Below are 21,017 nucleotides of genomic sequence, written 5' to 3'. Positions count from 1 at the left end.
TGGAGTTAGATGATATCTCAAAGTAGTTTTGATTTGCATTTTTCTGATGATTAAGGATGATAAGCATTTTTTCTTATGTCTGTAGGCTGTGTGCCTGTCTTCTTCAGAGAAGTTTCTCTTCAAGTCCCTTGCCAGGCCTGTGATGGGATCACTTGTTCTTTTCTTGCTTATACGTTTGAGTTCTCTGTGGATTCTGGTTATTAAACCTTTGTAGAAAACATAACAAGCAAATATCTTCTCCTATTCTGAGGGCTGTCTGCTTGCTTTACTTACTGTGTTCTTGGCTGTGCAGAAGCTTTTTAGTTTGATCAGGTCCCAGTAGTGTATTTCTGTATCTTCTTCAAATGCCTGGGGTGTCCTCCTCATAAAATACTCACCCAGACAGATTTCTTCAAACGTTTTCCCTGCACTCTCTCTTCTAGTATTTTTATAGTTTCATGTCTTAAGTTTTAATATTTAATCCAGTGAGAGTCTGTCTTAGTTAATGGTGAAAGGTGTGGGTCCACTTTCAGTCTTCTACAGGTTGCCAGCTAGTTCACCCAGCACCATTTGTTAAACAGGGAATCTTTTCCCCACTAAATTTTTTTAATTGGATTTTCAAAGATCAAATAATGCTAAGTAGCTGGGTTCATCTCTTGGTTCTCTATTCTGTTCCATACATTTACCTCTCTGTTTTTGTGCCAGTTCCATGCTGTTTTGATCACTATCGATTTATAGTATAGTCTGAGGTTCGGTAGCATGAGTCCTCATGCTTTGTTTTTATTTCTGATTAACGTCTTGGCTATTCGAGGTTTTTTTCTGATTCCATATAAAATTAAGTATTATTTTTTTCAAGGTCTTTAAACTATGATAATGTAGCTTTAATAGGGATTGCATTAAAATTGTATATTGCTTTGGGTAGTATGGACATTTTAACAATGTTGATTCTTCCCAGCCAGGAGCCTGGTATGTTTTTCCATTTGTTAACATTTTCGGCTATTTATTTTCTTAGAGTTTCATAGTTCTCTTTATAGAGATCTTTCACGTCCTTTGTTAGATAAACTCCCAAATATTTCATCTTCTTTGGCACTACTGTGAATGGAATAGAGTACTTAACTGTTTTTGCATCTTGACTATTGTTGGTATATATAAAGGCTACTGATTTATGAATGTTAATTTTGTAATCTGAGACACTCCTGTATTCCTTGATTATGTCTAAGAGTTTTGTAGTAGAATCCTGGTGTTTTCCATATAGACAATCATATCATCTGCAAAGAGAGAACGTTTGATCTCTTCTGACCCTATATGGATACCCTTGATTGCCTTTTCTTCCTTAATTGCAATGGTTAAACTTCCATTACAATGTTAAAGAGCAATGGAAACAATGGGTAGCCTTGTCTGTTTCCTGATCTGAGTGGAAATGATTTCAATTTAACTCCATTCAATACGATATTGGCTGTGTGCATGCTGTAGATGGCCTCTATCAGTTTAAGAAATGTCCCTGCTATATTAATTTTCATTTATTTATGTATTTATTTATTTATTTATTTATTTATTTTTATTAAACTATAGCTGTGTACATTAGTGTGATCCTGGGGCACCATACACTTGGTTCATAGATCGTTTGACACATTTTCATCACATTAGTTAACATAGCTTTTGTAGCATTTTCTTAGTTATTTTGCTAAGAAAATGGATCTTTACATTCCACATTTACTAGGATTTACATATACCCCTGTAAGATGCACCGCAGGTGTAATCCCATTAATGCCCCTCCTTCCCCCTCCCTCCACCCTGCCTCCCCTCCTTTTCCCCTTTCTAATTTTCTTAAGTGTTCTGATCATGAAGGAATGCTGGATATTATCTAAAGGTTTTCTGCATCAATTGAGAGAATTATATGTTCTTTGTTTTTTAATTTGTTTAATGTGCTGAATTATACTTATAGTTTTACGTATATTGAACCATCCTTGAGACCCTGGGAGAAAAGCAAATTGATCATGATGTATAATTTGTTAGATGTGTTGCTGGATTCTGTTAGTTAGGATCTTATTGAATATTTTTGCATCTATATTTATTAGTGATATTGGTCTATAATTTTCTTTTCTTGTTGGGTCTTCTTCTGGCTTGGGGATCAGGGTGATGTTTGCTTCATAGAACGTGTCGGGTAGTCTTCATTCTTTTTCTATATTTTGGAACAGGATGAGTAATATAGATACTACTTCCTCTTTAAAGGTTTGGTAGAATTTTGATGTGAAGCCATCTGGTCCCGGGCTTTTCATTTTAGGGAGATGTTGTATGGTTGATACTATTTCAGAACTTGATATAGGGCTGTTCAACATTTCCACTTCATTCTGGCTAAATTGTGCAAGGTGAGGTGCTTCCAAGTATTTTTCAATTTGCTTCAGATTTTCATATTTCTGAGAATAAAGTTTCTTGTAATATTCATTAAGGATTTTTTGAATTTCTGAGGAGTCTATGGTTATTTCCTCTTAGTCATTTCTGATTAATGAAATTAGAGATTTTACTCTTTTCTTCCTGATTAGGTTAGTCAAAGGTTTATCTGTTTATTGACATTTTCAAAAAAACAGCTTTTTGATTTATTGATCTGTTGTATAATTCTTTTTTTTTCAATTTCATTTAATTCTGCTCTAATTTTGGTTATTTCTTTTCTTCTACTGGGTCTTGGGTTGGAATGTTCTTCCTTTTCCAGTTACTTGAGATGTCTCATTAAGTTGTTAACTTCCTCTCTTTTCATCCTCTTGGGGAAAGCTCGCAGTGCTATAAATTTCCCTCTTAGGACTGCCTTTGCAGCATTCCAGAGGTTCTGATAATTTGTGTCTTCATTGTCGTTTGTTTTAAAAATTTCAGGTTATCCTTCTTAATCTCATCTATGACTCAGCTATCGTTCAGCATAAGGTTATTTAACTTCCATGTTTTTGTATGAATATGCAGATTCCTGCTGTTACTGAGTTCAACTGTTATTCCATGGTGGTCTGAGAAGATGCAAAGAATAATTTCTATTCCTTTAAATTTACTGAGGTTAGACTTGTGACCTAAGATGTGATCGATTTTGGAGTATGTCCCGTGGGCTGATGAGAAGTATGTTTATTCAGTTTTGTTGTGATGAAATATTCTGTAGATGTCTGCTAAATCCAAATGTTGGTTAGGTTTAATTTTAAAATTTCTTTGCTCAGCTTCTTATTGGAGGATCTATCCAACAATGTCAAAAGAGTGTTGAAATCTCCGACATTATGGAGCTGGAGGAAATCAAGTTGCTCATGTCTGTTAGCGTTTCACTTATAAGTTGAGGCGCATTCTGGTTGGGTGCTTAAATATTAATAATTGAAATCTCATCATATTGAGTATTACCCTTAACAAATATGAAGTGACCATTCTTATCCTTTCTTGCATTTGTTGGGTTAAAGCCTATTGTATCTGCTAATAGAATTGCAACACCTGCTTTTTTCTGATTACCATTTGCCTGAAATATGGACGACCATCATTTCACCCTGAGTCTATATTTATCTTTGAAGTTAAGATGTGATTCTTGTATGCAGCAAATATCTGGCCTGAGTTTTTGTATCCAGTCAGCCAACCTTTGCCTCTTTAGAGGACAGTTTAAGCCATTCACATTAATGGAGAATATTGATAAGTCTGGTAAAATTTTGGGTATTGAGTTTTTCAAAAGTCCAGTAGACATTTTTAATCCTTTCATCACTGTGGAAGTTGGAGTTTAATCAAAAGTTTCTGAATGAGTTTACTTTTGTGGTACAGGATTTGGCTTATCATTATGGATGATAGTTCTGGGAATATCCTGAAGAGTTGCTTTGGTTATGGCAAATTTCTTCAACATGTGAATGTCATTAAAGTATTTATTTTAACCATCATAAATGAAACCCAGTTTACCTGGATATCGGATTTGGCATTGAAAGTTTGTTTGTTTTAGAAGATTAAAAGTCGATCATGTATTTATTTTTTGAAAACCTAGACATAAAATCAGCTTTTAGCACAGCTTCTGTCCCTGGCAATAGCTTCTTCAAGACTTTCTTAGGCCTTCATCTCCCAAAGGATTGGATTCAACCAGAGCCAGTGGTAGAGACCAGCCCTCAGCCTGAATCTCAGGGAAACATGATGACAATGAATCTTGCCTACCTCTAGTTCAGCAGAGTGGCCCTCTTGTTAGACAATCTTACTTCATGACTTTATGATCAATCACATTTCTTCATACATGGGCCATGTCTCTTCTTCAACAAATCCTGATTTAGACATTTTCAAATAAATATCACTCAAAAAAATGGAGAACTTGATTTATTGTCATGTATTCAGTTTTGCAAAGGGTTTGTACTAATTCTTCCATCCTGGAATATAATACAGACATACATGGTCCTTTAAGCGAATTATATATGCCAAGGATATGTATATTGTGCATGTACATTGGCATAATAAATGTTCTTCATGAAATTAGGTTTTCTTCCATCTCTTTTTTTAAGAAAATCAGGCTGTCTCAAACTATCTTCTCAGCATACTGTTTTTCATAAAAATACACTTCTTAAAATGTACGAAATTGCTGAGTCTATTGCAAAGAACAATGGTATTTTAAGTGCTAAATTGTGATTCGAATGACAAGAATATTATTTTTTTTAAAAGGGCAAAAAAAAAGAATCATAATGATTGAAGAATCTGGTTAAATGGATTTTGGGTAATTGAAGTTTTATTGTACAACTGCGTTTTACACCCATTTTCTCTAAGTGGTTGTGAAAAGGGACATATTTTTCACCACAAGTTTGTAAACTTCTGTTTTCTTATTTTTAAGTCTGTTTTGAAATGGTACTTAAGTATTCTTTTAATTTTTCACTCATGTTTTTTTTTCATTAAGTCATTTGTACACAAATCATAAATACAATTTTGTCATGATGGGATTCAATGTCTTGATTATCTGTAGAAATTGGAGTGCTTACATGCGACTAATTAACATAGTCTTCTGGTTTTACTGAAATAGAAGTATAAGTCTTCCCAGTGTGATTGGACAAAAATTGCTTGAGATTTGCTAACTTGGATACATCTGACTTTTCAGGAGACATTTCTCTTTAGTCCTGTGAAATCTCAGCTCAAATGAATTGTGAAATTCTTCTGAGGCCTAGGTTCTGCTTTGAAAGACAAGAGATGTTTAGTCATGTGCTGGGGGTTCATGACTGCAATTCAGAACCTCTCCTAAGTTGTTATTCCAACTGTGGCAGAGTTAGTTAAGATGGTTCCAAGTTATTTTCATTCAAGGATAGTTGTAAGATTTAATGTTGTTCTTCAAGAGCAATCATGAGTATGTTCTCTATGGAGGTTTTTAAAAGAATTGCTCTATTTCGAAATCACAAATTTTCCTCTTCTCTATCTGACTTTTAAAATGGGTGCAATAGTTCAAATTAGTTTGGAATTAGAAAACTCAATAGCCTAACCCCCAAATGGTTAGGTTTTGTGACAATAAGCCTGAATGACAATCATCCAGGCACATGTCTAGTGGAAGATACGATAGAACAGGCAATGCCTTGGAATCGATCTATTTTTTTTCTTATTACTTCTCTGACAAGAATAAAATTATAATAATAGAGTGACATGAGGACATTGATGTTTTTTGAAATACCTTAGATTCTCACTTGACGTTGAGTGGCCTTCTCTTGTCCTTTAATGGCACCTTTAATAGCAGGTGTCAATTAAAAGGAGTGGGCTTGTCTTTATAGGCAGTGAAAGGAATCAGAACTCCTTTTAATATGTCTGAATTTCTAATCAGTCATCATTGCCATTCCGGCAACAACCCTGTTGCCTGCATAAGAATGAAGGCTTACAGGAAATGTGATAGGATGACAAAATACATGTACTAACAAGTCAACAGGATGGAAATTTTGGAGGCAACAGGGGATAATAATATTATGAAAACTACACAATTCCTTTCTCTTGACTGATGGGAACCAAGAGTACCACAATGGGGCAAATGCTGAGTGAGAATCCTGGAAGGAAAGACACTCTGAGTAATAACTCTGAATAGTGGGAGAATGGAACAGACAAGTCTCCAGGGTCTTTATGTAGTTCAAGAGTGTCATCACTTCCTGCAATAGAGACCTCCCTAGACTAGGAAAAAGAGAGGGCCTCATGTCAAGAGCTACTGCTATGATGGAAGAGTCTTCCCCAGATGATGGAAAAAAGAGGGACCCAAAGTCTGGTGAGGATGAGGCATCAACGAGCTAGGGAGATGCAGAAGAATTAGAACTAGCTGGGAAAAATACACTGGGTGGGGACAGAAGTATGAACAAGGTCGCCACAAAGAGATAAAACAAGTAGTCAGAGCCACACACCATTTGGAGGACTACTCTGGAGGGGCAGCACTACCAAGCCAAATAGCAATAATACGGATGAAGAGACCAGTGATTGCCAGGTCAAAGGTACACCAAGTGGTGAGCGTTGTAGGACACATAAGAGCAAGTAGGTAAAGAAGGAGATCTCAGAAGGAGCAAAGTCTTGAAGGATCCCTTGAATGAAAAGATCTGCAATCCACTCACAAATGTCTCCAAGACTGTTTGTTTCAGGCTGAGACCAATTTTCCCATGAACCCTGAACAAATGACATAAAACAACAAGACAGACAAGGGCCTGACATGAACTATGTCTATTAGTCCACACTTACTCTCTCATTTCTATACGCTCAGAACCAATACACACACTCGTACACCACTCAACAGACTCAGAGGTTGATCAGACCCCCCACTTCCACCCAAATTGTGGGAACCCCAGATGGATCTTACCTTGTCTTAGACGTCTGCCTGTATAGGTGCCTGTTCCTGCATGCCAGTTCCTCCCTGTGTTTGACTCCCTGAAGACTCATCAAGGGGACCTGGAGGATTAGCAGAAACCACCAGGTGCATCTGAACTCTCCCTCCCAAGGTGGTCTCATCCATCTCCACCAGTCATCTTGACTAGATTCTCTGAGGCTGTTTTCTAAACTTGTTAGAGAAAAGGCTCAAAAGCACCTGTGAATGAATAGGGGGGCATCCCACATTAAAAGCTCATCACTCAAGTTCACAAAGGGTCCTAAGGTGTTCCTTGGAGAAATCTGTCTGTGGAAAAATATCCTTCAAATGTTTGAAAAGACAGCTTAGGGCTGAGTCTGGTTTTGGTGATGAAAACACTATGTTGTAAAAAAGCAAAAGTACAAACTAAAATATATTAACTAAATGAATAAGACATAAATGGAACAGGAATGAACTAAAATATGTAATTTTGTGTAACTGTGGTTAGGGGTCCCCATCAGCATCCCACTGTTGTGTGGGAGCCCCCAATGGGCCAATAGCTCAGTAACCCAGGGTTCCTGCTTCTGACAGGCCCAAAGCCCAGGAGTATGAGGTTACTGTCTCACAGCTTTACAGGACCAACCTCAGGCATCATTCTTGAGGATAGAAATCAAAGTCCCTTTTCACCTACCCTCTGAACCCCAATTTCCCCGTGGACTGAGGCCACAGCAACGATGTCTCAGCAGCAGAAATGTCTTGATGTCTCTGGCTGTGCTAAAACTCACCATTGGTTTTTCTTCCAGCATTTTCAGGGGTGGGATGCTCTACTGACACATGCTTCTGACAGTCTCTGACAGGCCAATAGCCCAGCAACCTGGGGTTCCTGTCCACAGCTCCATCCCCTTTGGCTTTCCCTCAGAGGTTCCTAAAGGCCCTACACAACTCACAACAAACAAATACAACAAACCGTTATATATTATCACAGTGGTCTACAAGAACAAATAAGCACAACAAGAAATGTACACAACAAGTTGTTACACTCATGTTTGCAGACACTAGGCAGATATAGGTGTTTAAATTTCTTCCCTCCGGAGGTGGACTTTGGCAGAATTTATGAGTGATTGTCAGCTTTTCTCCTGAGGGCACTGGGTACTATAGGGTCCCTGGAAAGTTTCCAGGGGGCTTCTAACGAAAGCTCACCCTGGAGGCCGCCTGAGTAGCGGCAGTGTCAGTGTCTGGAGAACCTCCCTGGAATCTCTATAATGTTATGTCCAGGAGTCCCCTCAAAGACCACACCACCAGACAAGTCAAATTAAAGAGGAGAACTTTTATTGAAGAGCTGGCTGGCAACTGCCCCAGTGTCTTAAAATGAAGTTTCTGAGTGCAACCCTGAATTGAGCGAGGCTCTGAATTTTAGAAGGCAAAACTTTTCTAGGGGGTCAAGCATGCATAATTCCAGAAGCGAAAGCAACAGAGAGTGAGGTGTGTTAGTCAGTTTATTAGGCTATGATCACAAGAGCACTTAGTAATTTATTTTCACAAAAAAATACAATCTACAATCTCCTAAGGTAATGTAGGGAGGGGGACTCGCAGGTGAGGGTCAGAAACAACATGATCAGAAAAAGGGATAATCACCAGTGTAGTTAGTAACTTACATCACTAACAATTTTAGAGGAGTGCATTCATAGTTATACAATGGAGGGACACAGAAGAGGAACCGGTTTTGAAGGTAATGGAACATAACAGAAAAAGAGTAAACAGTAAAGTGAAGTCAAACTTGCTCTTTTAACATTCCCATATCATATACTGATGGCATGAAGACCACCTTAACACCAGAACATAGGATGTCGTACAAGTCTGCTAAAATGTGTACACAGAGGAGGTTCCACCCAAATAGAGAGTCCTTTAGCTTTCCCACAGTTATTCTACTTTAGTTATTCCTACGGGTTTATTTGGGAAAAAAAAATCAAAGCATTCATTTCTTTGTTGAAAAGTCAGTGGTGAATTGGCACAGAATTCTGTGTAGTTCGTGGAAGGGAGGACTTCACTAAACTTTGAAACAAGTTATATTCTTTCTGGCTTCTCTGGCATATACTTGATATGAGAATAATGCCTTAACACATTGTTTTTCCTCTGTGTAAGGATTTTTCTAAAAAACATTCCGGAAAGCATTTTTGCAAAAAGTCTCTACCACGAGTGGCTGTCCGTAATGGAGAAAAGCAGCGACAGACAGAAAATTGAAAAAATTAAAAGGTAATTATTTTAACATTTATGTCTCAAAAATAAATTTTATACCTTACATTTTATAATTTGTCTACTAAAACTCAAAGTTATATTCATAGGAAGCAGGTTAGAAGTTGGCTTCTATTAGCTTGTCACTGTCATTGTTTTCTCACTAATCCAATAAGCATGAAATGCTTGAACATTGTGCCCCTTCTGTGTACCTGACTTTTAATGAATAAAAAGAGCTATTATTCATTAATTCACTAGCTGTTATGTGGGTCACTCTGAAATTTTTGAGAGACACAAAAATGAAGAAATGTAAAATCTCTACAGACACAATCAAATGGAACCCTGCCAGAAACCCCAATAAGACTTGCAAATTGAAACTTGCATGGAAGAGTCAGAAAGGGGAGTCAACTGTGGTTTTTGGAAGTGAATTAATGCAGCATAACACAGGCTACAATTTATGATCTTAATTTTGGTAAATATCAAAGTAATTAAACATCTCTATTAATTCTTGAACTGAAGTCATAGAGAGAAAATGACTTATTTCCTCTTCTCAAGAAATTCAGTTTGGGAAAGATAGATAAACCAAGAAATTACTGTCAGTGCAGTATAATCTGTCCTATAAAAGAGATATTTAGAGAACACTGTGGGAACAAAGCAGAGAATCACTCAGCTCAGCTTCTTGAGTCATGTCAGTAAAAAAGGGAGATGTATAGTGTCAGTATGATCACAAAAAGTAAATTGTTTCTTCTCGTGCCAAGGGAAATTTTGGGACCAATTCGATAGTCCTTTCTTGGATATATCCAACATGATAAGAGAATAGAAAAGAAATGTTTATTTACTCTGACTAAAGAGTGTGTGTTCTGTGAAAATTCAGGACACTCATTATCATTTACGTGCATGTTATTGTTTAGTATAGATATTTTTCCTTGAACATCTTTTAAATATGAATTATATGCATACTTTTGGGGATTGTTGGAACATAGTACAGATATTGAAGATACCAGGAACTAAGCCATGTGGCATAATCATAACTCCACTTCCATTAGGGTTTGGTGTAAGCCATTTAGATAGCATCAAAATCTACATATTTGTTTGGTCATTGTTCACAATATCATTTATCTATATTTATAATACACATATCATTCATATATGTATTTATCCTGTGTACCATTAAAAGATAAATATTTTTTAAAAGGCTATGTTGGCTCAGACCCTGTAGCTCAGAGGCCAGAATGATGGCCACATACACCCGGACTGGCAAGTTCAAACCTGGCCTGTCCCAAACAACAATAACAACAACAACGACAAAAATAGCCCAGCATTGTGTTGAGTGCCTGAGGAGCTTTTTTGGGAGCCTAAGGCAAGAGAATTGCTTAAGATCAAGGCTGTGCAGTTGCTGTGAGCTGTGATGCCACAGCACTCTACTAAGGGAGACATAGTGAGACTCTGTCTCAAAATAAATAAATAAATACATACATACACAAATAAAAGAAAGTGAGATAAAATAAAATATTATGTCTCTCATGAAAATATGAAATAAATGCATATCAATGCTTCTGGTTAAATTAATAATAAGGAAATCAGTAAGATAGTGTAGCCATCTTTATAGATTGCACATTATGAAACCTTACGTATTTGAACCAAATTGAGCCAGAAATACTGAAATAAATTTACAAAATGATGCAAATATCCCGCTTTCTACCAGAGCAAGGGTTCAGAGAAATCTGTTGACTCTGTACCAGACAGAGTTTTCAATTCTTTGGCCATGTTTTATGTACACTGCTAACAGTTATCTTCAACTGACAGAGATGTAAACAGTGCTGGTTGTGAAAAGGCTTAAGGATCCCATAGTATCCCCAAAGCGTTAACTAGATGCCTTATTTTATATACAATACACCCAGTAATCTTTTGGTCCATTTGAAAGTCCTGCATAATTCCTCCTCAGAGGTATTATACTTCTTTTCAGACTATTATGCTGAAGAAAGTATTTTCTGTGATTTGTACAACGGGAGTCGGACATGCTTGTTTTCCTCAGGTTGCAGATTCTTTTATTAAAAAAGCAACAATCGTGAATATCAGCTTGTCCATGTTTACTGAGTAGGAGTAATACAATATTTTGGTAAATAATCAGGTAAACACAACTGTAGCCCAGAATGAAAGAGGGAAGAGGAGAGTGAGGAGAAGGAAGGGAAGAGGACGTGTGGAGGGTGGGTAATTGGTGGAACTTCACCTAGGGTGTATATTGCAAGGGTACATGTCAATCAATTAAGAGTAGAGTATAAATGTCTTAACACTATCATTAAGAAAGTGAGGTGAAGGTTATGTTAACCAGTTTAATGTAAGCATTCTAAATTGTACACAAAATCAGCACATTGTACCCCATAAATGCATTAATGCACCCAGTTATGATTTAATAAAAAAAAATTGTTAAGAGATAAAAAGAGAGAGAAAAAGAAAAGAAAAAAAGAATCTCTTAGCAATTACCAAATGAGAATAGTAGAAAAGAAAGTAATGAAAACTTGACACATATTTAAAAAGTGATAGAAAGGAGGTAAGATTTGGCTCGGCATCCTGTTGCACAGTGGTTATGGCGCCAGACACATGCACTGAAAGATCCAGGTTTGAACACGGCTTGGGCCAGCTAAACAATGGCGAAACACCTGCCCAAAAAAAAGAAAAAATGGCTGGGCATTGTGGCAGGTGGCTGTATTCCCAGCTGCTTAAAGGGCTGGACAAAGAGAGTAGCTTGAGCCCAAGAGTTTGAGGTTGCTGTGACAACTGACAACTGATACTGCAACACTCTACCCAGGGTGACATAGTGAGGCTCTTTCTCAAAAAAAAAAAAAAGGGAATGAGGCAATATTTGGAACAAAATCAACCACAGAAAATGGTGGAGCAGACAATGAACTCTCAGAATGGACCGGGTGGTCTTTACAGCTGGGATTTGGTTCGTCACCTAGAGACAGCATTTCTGTGTTGCCAGTTAAAAATAAAGGAGTAATTTAAAATTAATTACTGTTTAATTTCATCAGAAAGGTTTTGGTGGGTTGTGGTTGAGAGTAATCTAAATGTTGCAAGATTTACCTAAGCTTCAACATATTGAGCTAGTTTCAGGAAAGTATTTCATGAAGGGTATTCATTTTTAAATGATACTTATCTGAATTCTACTAAGTTTTCATTGTGTTGTGAAGACAGTGTATAAATATGCCCCCCCAAAAAAATCTCCAGCGTTTCTTTTCTCATTGTCTCCCTGCAGTTCTCACTTCATTGGGTTCCACATTAACTGAAACTTGGGTATCTGAGCTGGGTTCCTATTTGCCTTGTACCTCATGCAAAGTTAGTGTTGCCTGCCTTTACAAGATTGAAATAAATTGCCTTGCTTACCGAGTGCATTTTTCTGTATTTAGGCTATTAGACCAGCTACCAAGAGCAAACGTTGTTCTCATACGGTACGTGTTCCTGGTGTTAAGTAATATCGCTGAACTCTCCGCGGCAAATGAAATGGATGCTTTACACTTAGGGGTGTGTATGGCTCCAAGTATTATATGGCATCCTTCTGCAAGCAGAGAAGAAATGACCTCTGCAGAAAAGGTAATGAAGTTTTTGTATTATACTTGCTGGGGAACTAAATCACCATTAGTAAAGGAAATGGAAGGTATTTATTCTGAAAGACAATGTCTTATAGAAGTTAAATAGAATACACTTTCTTAAATTTCAGTTTACTATATAAAATGCAATTTATCAACATGTTATATGAAAATAAATGCTTCTTTTTATACGTTAATCAGCTTGTGGAATTTGTGATTAAAAACTGCCGCAACATCTTTGGAGGACACGTCACTGCCCTGTTTGGAGAGTCATCCGGAATATAAAATACTCAGGATAAACCCTCAGGTACTGTCAATAATTGGGTTGCTTTTTGTGAAAAATTGACTCATGTCTCTGAAGATGCTGGCACAGTTGTTTTCTTCAAAGCCATGCAAGCTGAAGGAAAGCAAGCCTGGTATGTGGCTCAACAGAGCCCTGGGTTTCCCATCATTTCTTAGAAGGCTTGCTAACAGGTCAGGGTATTTAACAGGATGGTAGGGTTAAATAAGGTGTGTGATAAGTTCCTAGCTTTTATAAGTTATCAGAGGCAGCATGGTACAGTAGAGTTCTGTGACATCACAGCTCACAGCAATCTCCCACTCCTGGGCTTAGGTGATTCTCTTGTCTCAGCCTTCCAAGTAGCTTGGACTACAGATACCCACCACAATGCCCAGCTAAGGAAGTCTAATATATGTAGTATATATTGTTGAAACTGGAATAGAAATCTCAGAAGTAGTAGAGGCTGGACTGATGTTCTTATTTTTCTTTTTTCCGCTCCCTGATTCTTGAGACACTTCTAGAATTTTACTGTGCTATGAGATCATTTGACAACAACTTGCATTATTAGCAGATAGGCAGATGTTAAAATCAAAGACAAAAGAAACCTCCAGGTTACGAATTCCTATATCACTAGCTATGTTATGTTATCTTTGGCCAATTGTTCTATGCCACTGAGCATCAATATCTTAATCTAAAAAATGTGGCTGAAATTTTCTTTATGATTACTGTAAATATGAAATGAGGTAATGGATATTATAGAAACTTGAGCAAAAGAAACTGATAGACTTAGTCAATGGATTTCCCAAGAGTAAGCTATATTTAACATCCAGCAACCCATGTTAGAAGGTATATTCTTATGCAGAACTAGGTATATGGAATTATGTTTTTACTTTTATTTTGTTATTACCACTTAGTCTAATGACATTTTCATTGTTTGGGAAAATTTAGCATAGAGAAAGACCATCAGGACCTAAGATAAATCTAGTACACCTCAACAGGCATTTCCCATTTTAACACCTGCGGTAATATTGTAATAGTTTCTTTATTGGCAGTAGGAATTGAAATACATTACCTGAAATGACAATAAAACTAAGCATTATAGTTCATTTCTAAGGAAATATGGGTTTATTCGTGCTAAGTACGAGTGTTAATCCTGTTTGATTTTTTGACAGATACATCTAGCTTTCCAGAGAGCAATACTTCCTCATGTGAGAGCTTGAAGAAAAAAGCGACTGTGCTGCTGGCCCACAGTGTGATGAATCAAAGAAAATCGTCCAATTAAATTGAAGCATTGACTCGCTTATAATGTTTCTGGACTCTGGCCTTGATGCCCTTGAATTCTAAATGAGCTTCAGAGCCTCCTGTATGACTTTTAGTTTAGGTGGACCAGCCTCCTAAAGACAAGCCGATGGATGTAATAATGTGCAGAGATATTCCACCACAGAATCCTGCCAAGATTCTGTCTGGCAGTTGTCCACAGCTGCAGCATATGTTAAAAAAAAAAAATAGAAAATGCTGTAAGCTGTCCTGTATAAGCTCCACCTGATCTACAAGGCTAATTCTATCACATTAACAGCTGTGGCTCACCTGTAGCCCTAGCTACTTGGGAGCTGATTTCCCAGCAGAAACTTTGTAGGACAGATGAAGAGTTCCTATCTTGAATGCACTTCAACAAATTTCTGACAGTGTAGCATTCTTTAACCTGCAAACTACAGTTCGTATTTGATGGAGGAATCAAATCTTCTCCTGACATGCAAAAAAAAGTGAAGCTGAATAGCTCTATCTTGAGAAAATACATCTAACTTCCATGAAGAAATAAAGACAGAGGATAAAAAGTTGGAAAAGTTTGAAACTAAGCATGAAAGTGCACAATCAAAGTCAGGCCATTCAACACAATGAGGAGGAGGAAGAGGAGGATGAGGAAGAGGAGGACTAGGAAGAGGAGGAAGCAGAGGAGGAGAAAGAGGAGTCCAAACCAAGAGTGAAAATAATACTGCTAATGTTTTTAATCTCAGATTGATTATTCAGTATGAATTACTAAAATGTTAATAAATCGTTCACCAAGTTGATTATTGGGGAGGATTAAAAAGTTTAGATAAAAGAATGCAATGAAAATGATCTGAATTTCTAGCCAAAAAGTCATGGCTGTTCCATCATGAAAAAACACCAGTTCACGCAGCACTGTCTGTGAGGGAGTTAAGAGCAAGCAACATCATTTTCACTCTTGGTTTGGACTCCTCCTTCTCCTTCTCCTCTTCCTCCTCCTCTTCTTCCTCATCTTCTTCTTCCTCCTCCTCCTCTTCCTCCTCCTCCTCTTCACCCTCCTCTTCCTTCTTCTCCTCCACCTCTTCCTTTCCCTCATCTTTTTCCTCCTCCTCGTCTTCTTCATCCTCCTTTTCCTCCTCTTCCTCTTCCTCCTTCTCCTCCTCCTCTTCTTCCTCCTCTTCCTACTCCTCTTCCTCCTCGTGTTCCTCCTCTTCCTCCTCCTCTCCCTCTTCCTATTCCTCCTCTTTGTTTTCCTCTTCCTCTGCCTCTTATTCTTCCTCATATTCCTCCCCTTTCTCTTCTTCCTCCACTTCCTGCTCATTCACTGGGTAAAAGTTTAGAAAACAATATTATTTTATACTATTGTAAATCCTAAGAACCTGGAAGTTGTAGTTCTCATTGCAGATACCAGTGACTTTAAAGCAGCAAAAGTAAAATTAGACATATTATAATTGTTCTGAAAACCATGTTTGCAAACAATCCAGGTTTGGGGTTGTTTTATCACTGCTTAAAAAAAAAATGAAATACCAATACAAGCCTGAAACTAAGCATCAAAGTGCACAACGGAAGTCAGGCAATTCTCCACAAGAAGAGGAGGATGCAGAGGAGAACAAGGAGGATGACAATAAGGAGGAGGAGGAGCTGAAATGAGCAGGAAAGAGTGGAAGAAAGAAGAGCAGGAGTGGAATTGGAGGAGGTAGATTAGGAGGAGGAAAAAAAGAAAGAAGAGAAGGAAGAAGAGGAGGAAGAGAAGGTGAAGGAGGAGAAAGAGGAGGAGGAGGAAAAGGAGGAGAAGGAGGAGGAAAAAGATACGGAGGAGGAAGAGGAGGAGGAGAAGAAGGAAGAGGAAGATGTAGAGAAGGAGGAGCAGGAAGAGGAGGAGGAGGAAGAAGAATAGGAGGAGGAAGAAGAGGAGGAGGAAGAGGAGAAGGAGAAGGAGGAGTCCAAACCAAGAGTGAAAATGATGTTGCTTGCTCTTAACTTCCTCACAGACAGTGCTGTGTGAACTGGTGCTTTTTCATGATGGAAGAGCCATGACTTTTTGGCTAAAAATTCAGACCTTTTTCATTGCATTCTTTTATCTAAACTTTTTAATCCTCCCCAATAATCAACTTGGTGAACGATTTATTAACTTTTAAGTAATTCATACTGAATAATCAATCTGAGATTAAAAACATTAGCAGTATCATTTTCACTCTTGGTTTGGACTCCTCCTTCTCCTCCTCTTCTTCCTCCTCTTCCTGCTCCTCCTCTTCCTCCTCGTGTTCCTCCTCTTCCTCCTCCTCTCCCTCTTCCTATTCCTCCTCTTCCTTTTCCTCTTCCTCTGCCTCTTGCTCTTCCACATCTTCCTCCTTTTTCTCTTCTTCCTCCACTTCCTGCTCATTCACTGGGTAAAAGTTTGGAAAACAATATTATTTTATACTATTGAAAATCCTAAGAACCTGGAAGTTGTAGTTCTCATGGCAGATACCAATGACTTTAAAGCAGCAAAAGTAAAATTAGACAAAAATACATATTATAATTGTTCTGAAAAATATGTTTGCAAACAATCCAGGATTGGGGTTGTTTTATCACTGCTGAAAAATAAAATGAAATACCAATACAAGCCTGAAAATAAGCATCAAAGTGCACAATGGAAGTCAGGCAATTCTCCACAAGAAGAGGAGGATGCAGAGGAGAACAAGGAGGATTAACATAAGGAGGAGGAGGAGCTGAAATGAGCAGAAAAGAGTGGAAGAAAGAAGAGCAGGAGTGGAATTGGAGGAGGTAGATTAGGAGGAGGAAGAAGAGAAAGAAGAGAAGGAGCAAGAGGAGGAGGAAGAGGAGGAGAAGGAAGAGGAGGAGGAGAAAGAGAAGAAGAGGAAGAGGAGGTGGAGGAAAAAGATGAGGAGGAGGAAGAAGAGGAGGAGGAAGAGTAGGATGAAGAGGAAGAGGAGGAAGAGGAATACGAGGAAGAGGAGGAGGAAGAGGAGAAAGAGAAGGAGGAGTCCAAACCAAGAGTGAAAATGATATTGCTAAAGTTTTTGATCTCAGAGTAATTATTCAGTATGAATTTGTTAAAAAAATAAACAAATGGTTTACCAAGTTGAGTTTGGGAAGTATTAAAAAGGCTAGATAAAAAAAAAATCAACAGAAAAGGTCTGAATTTGTAGCCAAAAAGTCATAGCTCTTCCATGATGACAAGGCACCAGATCACATAGCACTGTCTGTGAGGGAGTTAATAGTGAGCAACATCATTTTCACTCTTGGTTTGGCCTCCACCTCCTCCTCCTGCTCCTCCTGCTCCTCCTCCTCTTCCTCTTCTTCATCTTTCTCCCCCTCTTCCTCCTGATCTTCATCATCCTCCCTACTTGTCTCATCTGTCCATTATGACTTATTCCTTTCTGTGAAGGTAATGAAAACATTGAAAGGAAAACATTTTGATGATATTCAGGACATCAACAGTAATATGAGATTAACTCTAATGGCCATTCCAGAAAAAGATACTAGACATCACCAAAGGACTAATAACCAGAATATATAGGCAAGTCAAGAAAATCAATAACATTAAATAATTTTATTAACTGAGCAAGAGATAAGAATAGAAACTTGTCTCACTAAAAAAGATTAATGGAAAAACTAATTGTGAATATATGCTCTTTGTCATTAATTATCAGAGAAATATAAATCCAAACCATTAATATTTCAGATTGCACCTGTCCCCAGTGAGAATACCCCAATCATAAGGTCTCAAAGCAGCAGATGCTGGCATGGGTGCAGAAAGAAAGCAATACTCATGCACTCGTGATGGAACTGCAACTACTATGGCCCATATAGAAAGTAGTATGAAGAGGCCTAAAAGAGCTAAGTATGGGCCTACTATTTTATATGAATCCCATTACTAGAAATTTTCCCAAGATAATAAAGGCACATTTTATTAAGATACCAGCCTTTGAATGTTTATAGCAGCACAATGCACAATCATGAAGATGTGGAAATAACCCAAGTGACCTTCAACACATGGATTCATAAATTCTAGAATATTTATATGTATCATGGAATGCTATTCTACTAACAAAAGGTGGATATTTTGTATCTTTTGCAACACATGGATGTAATTGGAAGCCAGTCTCCTCAGTGAAGTGTCACAAGAATCAACAACAAACATCACATGTACTTAGTCCTAAAGTGGCACCATTAGATTAATACATGCTCCTATGAGAGAAAAACTCAATGGGATTCAAGGAAGAAGTCTGGTAAATTCCCACTCACCATGTGCATTCCACCCCTGTTTGAAGGACACATTTGCAACTCAGACTTTAACCTTACTTATGCGAACCATGTAACTTAACTGTGCTCCCATATTAATATGAACTTAAAAAAAGCATAGTTAATCAAAAAATTAAGAGTACGACTATGTCTGTTGATGAATAAAACAATGTGAAATGTTCAGTGTAAGTGAGTGGCCATCTCTACACCATTTCTCAATCACAAGCCTTCCCAACTTCATTCTGGAAGCATGAAGCAGTCCATTCATGCAGCCACAGGACAGAAAATCCTGATTCAAGAACTTTGGGTAACTTCAAAGACGTCACGAATAAAAGATGCAATGGAAAAGAAAATGGTCGCTCTTGATATCCTACTTCTCAGGATTAGTAGCATCTGTCTTGCCTACTTATTAAATGTGTTAGTTTGTGTTTAAAACACAAATATGCTCAAAGAGAATATATCCAAAATAAAAGTGGTCTAACTTCAGAAGACTTTGAATGTCTTTAAACATTGGTCTTTCTACAGAAGACTTTAGAAAACATTTCTTTCTTCAGTTAAGTAATTGGTAGATTCTGAAATAGAAACTTTTTACTACTAGTGTTTTGATAAGGATCTGACTTCTGCTCTTGAAAAAGTAGGTTATCACTTTTTCAAACACAGCCCATTGAGTCTTCAGGAAAAAGCATGGTAATGTGACTTTGGGGTTAAGACTCTTGTGTCTTGAATCTCTTGAGTTTCAAGTTTGTACAGTCTCAAAGCTATGAGGACTCTCTTGGTGGTGACTCAATTTATTTTTCAGGGCACCCTACACACAGCCTGGAGATGAGGTTCTTTGTTTTGCTTTTGGTCTGCATTTGTCCTTTGGGAGGATGCTTCTCATCCTACCAGCTATTATCTCCTCACTCAGCTTCACCCTACACCACATGCTTCTTCTTGTGCTGCTCATTTCATTTTGACATGTTTTTCCTTTCTGTAGGATTGGAAGGTGACACACTGTTTTTTATCCAGGCTGAGTGTCAAAGCTCTTTTTCCACCATTTCCTGGATTGTATTGAGTGTTTTCTATACCCATAGATGGGCTACAACTGCTTTGTTACCACATGATACTCTCTACACTACATCATTATCAAGAACCACAGAATGAGCACCATATTAGACAAGGGAGATCATATTTAGTTTCATTCAGGGCATCTTTCTCACCACTGTCACCTTCCCATTGCCCATCTGTGGCCTCATTGAAGTGGAATACCTTGTGTGAAATCCCAGTATCTGGAAACTGGCTTGTGAAGACACCCCAGCCTTAAAGATGGCGGAGTTCATCAATGTGAACCTCATGTCACCAGGCTGTTTTCTTCTCATTCTCCTTTAAAGACCCATCATCCACTTGCTCCATCTTGCAAATATTCTCTGCTATGGGCTAATGCTGTGTTTTCTTCACTCACCCTTCCCACTTCACTGACATTCTACTCCTCTATGTGTAAGTGGTCTTCACTTACCTGAGGTCAACACTAAAGCCCTTGCTGGATACAACTACTCACATTATGAATAATGTCATATGTCCCATGTTGAATTCCTTAGTATATAGCCTCAATCGTAAGAATTTGAGGATGGTATAATGGAGGATGGCATGACATTAACTGGGCTTCATTCCTGTGCAGTAGTAGAGTTAAGTGGCTCACACTTTTTCACATGTTTTGGAGGTTAGAAGCATTTTTATTCGCACAAGTATTTTTGATCTTGAGAAGACAGCAGTTATTAATATTTCCATTTGACTATGTGAAGACTAAGACTTGAAGAGTTAAAGTAACTTGTGCAAGTACACTTTAGGAGTGTATGGCAGAAAGGAAACTCTAGGGCTGTTTTTCTGACTGCAGACCCTGTGCTCTCTTGAGTATTTGTTACTGCTCAAGATGGAGCTATGGAACTCTTCTCTGAAGATGGAGCTATGGATCTCTTCTCAGTAGGAAAACAACCAAAAACTTCTGTGTCTCAATCTTTATTTTCTTTATCCTCATCCATCCTCTGTTCTGCCCAGCCCACCCTGGCACTTCATCTTGGCTGCACTACTACATCTCCAAATGCCTTCATTGGAAAAACATTCATCTTATTGTTCTTATAGGTATTCAAGAACATCTTGAGGAATGCATCTTCATGGTTCCAGATGGCATCCTTTTACTTCCATTCCATGAAGTCGTATAAAGATAAAGACCTTTCTGGCTAAGAAAGGAGGCAGATCTCTTGAAGGCAAAGCAGAATTACCAGTGTGCTGAATCACTGCCAATCCCTGGCCATTGAATTTAGATCTGAAAGAGGCCCTGGCTCTGAACAGGCACCATGCGAATCAGAAGAGAAGGTAAGTTAAGGAATCCATGGAGTTGTGATGGTGCTGTTATCAAATGTTTTAGAACCAGGATTTGGCTCTGTCTTGCTTAACACAACATGGAGGATGTACTGGGTCCAAGCTATAATTGTTTTGTGTTCTTGGCTTCTCTGTTCACTGAAACAGTGATACCAAGACACACCTGAAAGTGACTTTTTTCCTTACTAGGTTCCTTTGTTAATATGGGGATAGATACCGGCGGCGCCTGTGGCTCAGTCGGTAAGGCGCCGGCCCCATATACCGAGGGTGGCGGGTTCAAACCCGGCCCCGG

At 38.1% G+C, this 21,017-nt stretch overlaps 1 protein-coding gene across 1 annotated transcript in view; it reads left to right on the top strand.

Moving 5' to 3' along the window:
- Positions 1 to 14,772, top strand: part of LOC128579010 (rho GTPase-activating protein 20-like) — a 104,869-nt gene extending 90,097 nt beyond the window's left edge. Inside the window, exons 2-5 of the mRNA XM_053581327.1 lie at positions 8,897 to 9,007; positions 12,394 to 12,577; positions 12,775 to 12,880; positions 14,026 to 14,772. Coding sequence (XP_053437302.1) covers positions 8,964 to 9,007; positions 12,394 to 12,577; positions 12,775 to 12,858 — 312 coding nt within the window. The 5' untranslated portion in view covers positions 8,897 to 8,963 and the 3' untranslated portion in view covers positions 12,859 to 12,880; positions 14,026 to 14,772. The remainder of the gene's footprint in view (positions 1 to 8,896; positions 9,008 to 12,393; positions 12,578 to 12,774; positions 12,881 to 14,025) is intronic.
- The last annotated feature ends 6,245 nt before the right edge of the window (positions 14,773 to 21,017 follow it).

This window comes from Nycticebus coucang, chromosome Y (assembly GCF_027406575.1).
Source record: "Nycticebus coucang isolate mNycCou1 chromosome Y, mNycCou1.pri, whole genome shotgun sequence".
Classification (NCBI taxonomy): Eukaryota; Metazoa; Chordata; class Mammalia; order Primates; family Lorisidae; genus Nycticebus; species Nycticebus coucang.
The sequence above is the reverse complement of the archived record's forward strand: the minus strand, read 5'-3'. Positions and strand labels throughout refer to the sequence as shown.